The sequence below is a fragment of the Entamoeba nuttalli genome (assembly GCF_000257125.1).
Source record: "Entamoeba nuttalli P19 unplaced genomic scaffold asmbl_5652, whole genome shotgun sequence".
In the NCBI taxonomy this organism is placed as follows: Eukaryota; Evosea; order Mastigamoebida; family Endamoebidae; genus Entamoeba; species Entamoeba nuttalli.
In genome coordinates, this window is record NW_008577596.1 from 115 (window position 1) to 3,126 (window position 3,012).

The following is a 3,012-nucleotide window of genomic DNA, read 5'->3' on the forward strand; positions in this document are numbered from 1 at the left end:
TAATAGACTAGAAGATCTACAAGTAAAATTCAATAGACTAGAAGATCTAGTCAATAAAATGGTACAGAATAAAGTGCATCATGATGAAATGGTACAGAATAAAGTGCATCATGAAATTAAAGAATGATGAAGAAAAACGTTAAAATCAAAAAAACTGAAAGAATAAAATATCTAAGGTACTAAATTATTTTAAAAAAAGGAAATGAAAGTTGCGTAGTTTATTAGAGAAACAAAAAATGAAAAATAAAACTTTCAAAAATTAATAAGAGTATGTTGCAACAAAGACCAATGATAGACCTTACTCGGGTATTTCTCGTTGTTGCAGTGTTCATCTCATTTTGTGTATTTATAAGTTTTTTAAATAATACACTTTACTCTTCTCAAGTGAAAATTGAAAAAAGCGATATTTTGATGCCATTGATGAATGACGAAATATATTTTGATTATGCAGGAGCGGCTCCATATACTATTGAACAAATAGATCAATATTCCCAATTTATGAAAAATAACTTTTTATGTAACTCTCGTTTGTTTTTTAGTTAAATTATATAATAAAGTCAATAATAAAATAGACTCACCTAATGTTTGTGGATTAAGAAGTAGTGAATTAGTACAAAACACAAGGGACACAATACTAAAATATTTTAATGCACAAGACGATTATATAATAATATTTACAAGTGGATGTACTCATGCATTACGTGTTGTTGGTGAATCATTCCCTTTTGAAGAAGGGAGTCAATTTATTTTTACAAAGAGTAATCATAATTCCGTTCTTGGTATTAGAGAATTTGCTAAACTTAAAAATGCTTCATTTTTATCAGTAGATGAATATTCTTCTTCTTATTTAAAAACTTCTATTCATCCATCATTATTTGCTTTTCCTGCTGAAGATAACTTTAATGGAGTTCAATATCCATTAGAATGGATAGAGGACATAAATAAACATGAGAATTGGTATAGTTTAATTGATGCAGCTGCTTTTGTTAGCCATAGTCTATTAGACCTTAGTCAAGTCAAGCCACATTTTGTTACATTATCATTTTATAAAATTTTTGGATTTCCTATGGGAATTGGAGCTTTATTGATGAGAAAAGATGTCGTAGATAAAATGAGTCCAATTTACTTTGGAGGAGGGACTGTATATGCATCATTACCAAATGTAGATTATCATGTCTTTTTTGGATTTTCATCAAAATTTGAAGCAGGAACCTTACCTATATCGTCAATTGTAGGAATAAAATATGGATTTGAAATGATTAAGAAAAAGGGAGGTATTAAATCAATTCAAAAACACGTAAAACTATTAACACAAAAATTAGTAACATCACTGAAACAAACAAAATTTGAAAATGGAAATCCAGTATTTGAAATATATGGAAATCATTTTAAAAATTCATCATTACAAGGAGGGATTATTACCTTTAACATTCATCAAAATGATAATTCTTTAATACTTACTGCTTCTATTAATTCATTTTTAAGAGAAAAAAAGATTAATATTAGAACTGGTTGTATGTGTAATCCAGGCTCTTGTCTTAAAAGTCTTGGAATTAATGAAGATGAATATATGAATGATATCCCGAAACAACCAAAAGGTGGATTTGATTCAAATTCATGTCTTGATATAATGGTTGGAAATAAAGAGGCAGGTGCTATTAGAGTATCACTTGGATATGCCTCAACAGAAGAAGAGATAGAACGATTAATTGAAGTGTTAAATGAATATTTCAAAGAGAATCAAATGAAAATAAAAATTCCTATTAAATAATAATTAAATAATATTCTCCTTTTTTTTTACTTTAAAAAGTTTTGAAAATAAAAATAAAAACTGAAGATTTAATCTTACGTAAATCTAATGAGTGACAAACGTCTATCTTATCTTGATAATCTCTTTCAACACAACGAAGAAGATGAAGACGATTATGATTGGGAAAATATTAATGAAGACACAAAAAAAATTCAATTTAAACTTAATGAAACAAAAACAACTCAACAGAAGAAATTAGCTCAAAAAAAACAAATAATACAAAAAAGTCAAAATGATGAATATGACAAAGGTACATGGGAGTTAATGATGGATTGTTATAAAGAAAATACAATAACAGCTAAAGAAGAGACTAAAGAATCTGAAGATAAAAATGAAATCAAAAGTAATGAAACAAAAAAAAATATTTTAAGATGGAATAAAAGAACTCAAACAATGAATGAAGAAGATTGGCAAGCTGTTGAATTAGAATATGAAAACAGTTGTATTAGATTAGAACATGAAAATAAAAGAGTTTTAAGAGGTAAAGAATTAAAAAAACATGGACTAGGAAATATTCATGGAGTTGATATAAAGAAAATACGAAGTATGATCGAAGATTTTGGGGAAAGGATTGTTCAACCCCCTTGGTTTGTTTGTGTAATTTGTAGAAGACAATTTAAAGATAATGATGAATTACAAAAACATTGTAATGAAAGTATATTCCATTGTATAAATTGTAAGTTATTAAATGATATTAATTATGAAATAACAGATAAACAACTCTCACTTAAACAACTTCCATCTTCTTTATCAGAACAAACATCAACCTATCCCACAACAATACCAAATATTAACGAAAATATAGGAGCTCATTTATTAAAACAAATGGGATGGGATGAGTCTAATATATGTGATAATTGTGTTCCATTAACTGTTAATACTTCTAGGGCTGGGATTGGGTCTTCTCATTCATCAGTTCCACTACCCAATCCTAGTACAATGATTCGTTAATAAATTTGTTATTTCTATTCATTTTCCTTGACAAAAATAAAAATAAAAGTGAAAATAAAGGAATTAAAAGTGTATGTTTATTATTTATTTTTAAAATAAAATATTTATAATCCATAATTTAAATAAATATAGAAAGGTCATTAAGAGTTGCAATAACCAAAAAAAATAAAAAAAATAGGAAAAAAAGTTTTAAAGATCTCAAATAATAAGACTAAAGTAAGAAATGTCAGAAGAATTGAAAATCAGTGTTG

At 26.6% G+C, this 3,012-nt stretch overlaps 2 protein-coding genes across 2 annotated transcripts; both read left to right on the forward strand.

Moving 5' to 3' along the window:
• Window positions 1-270: 270 nt before the first annotated feature.
• Window positions 271-1,771, forward strand: ENU1_135350 (molybdenum cofactor sulfurase, putative; the record flags this gene model as incomplete). Its single annotated transcript, XM_008860170.1, has 2 exons — window positions 271-526; window positions 573-1,771. 2 exons carry the CDS (start codon window positions 271-273, stop codon window positions 1,769-1,771), a joined length of 1,455 nt encoding a protein of 484 aa, XP_008858392.1.
• Window positions 1,772-1,858: 87 nt separating this feature from the next.
• Window positions 1,859-2,761, forward strand: ENU1_135360 (hypothetical protein; the record flags this gene model as incomplete). Its single annotated transcript, XM_008860171.1, has 1 exon — window positions 1,859-2,761. The coding sequence occupies one exon, from the start codon at window positions 1,859-1,861 to the stop codon at window positions 2,759-2,761; it is 903 nt and encodes a 300-aa protein (XP_008858393.1).
• Window positions 2,762-3,012: the final 251 nt, after the last annotated feature.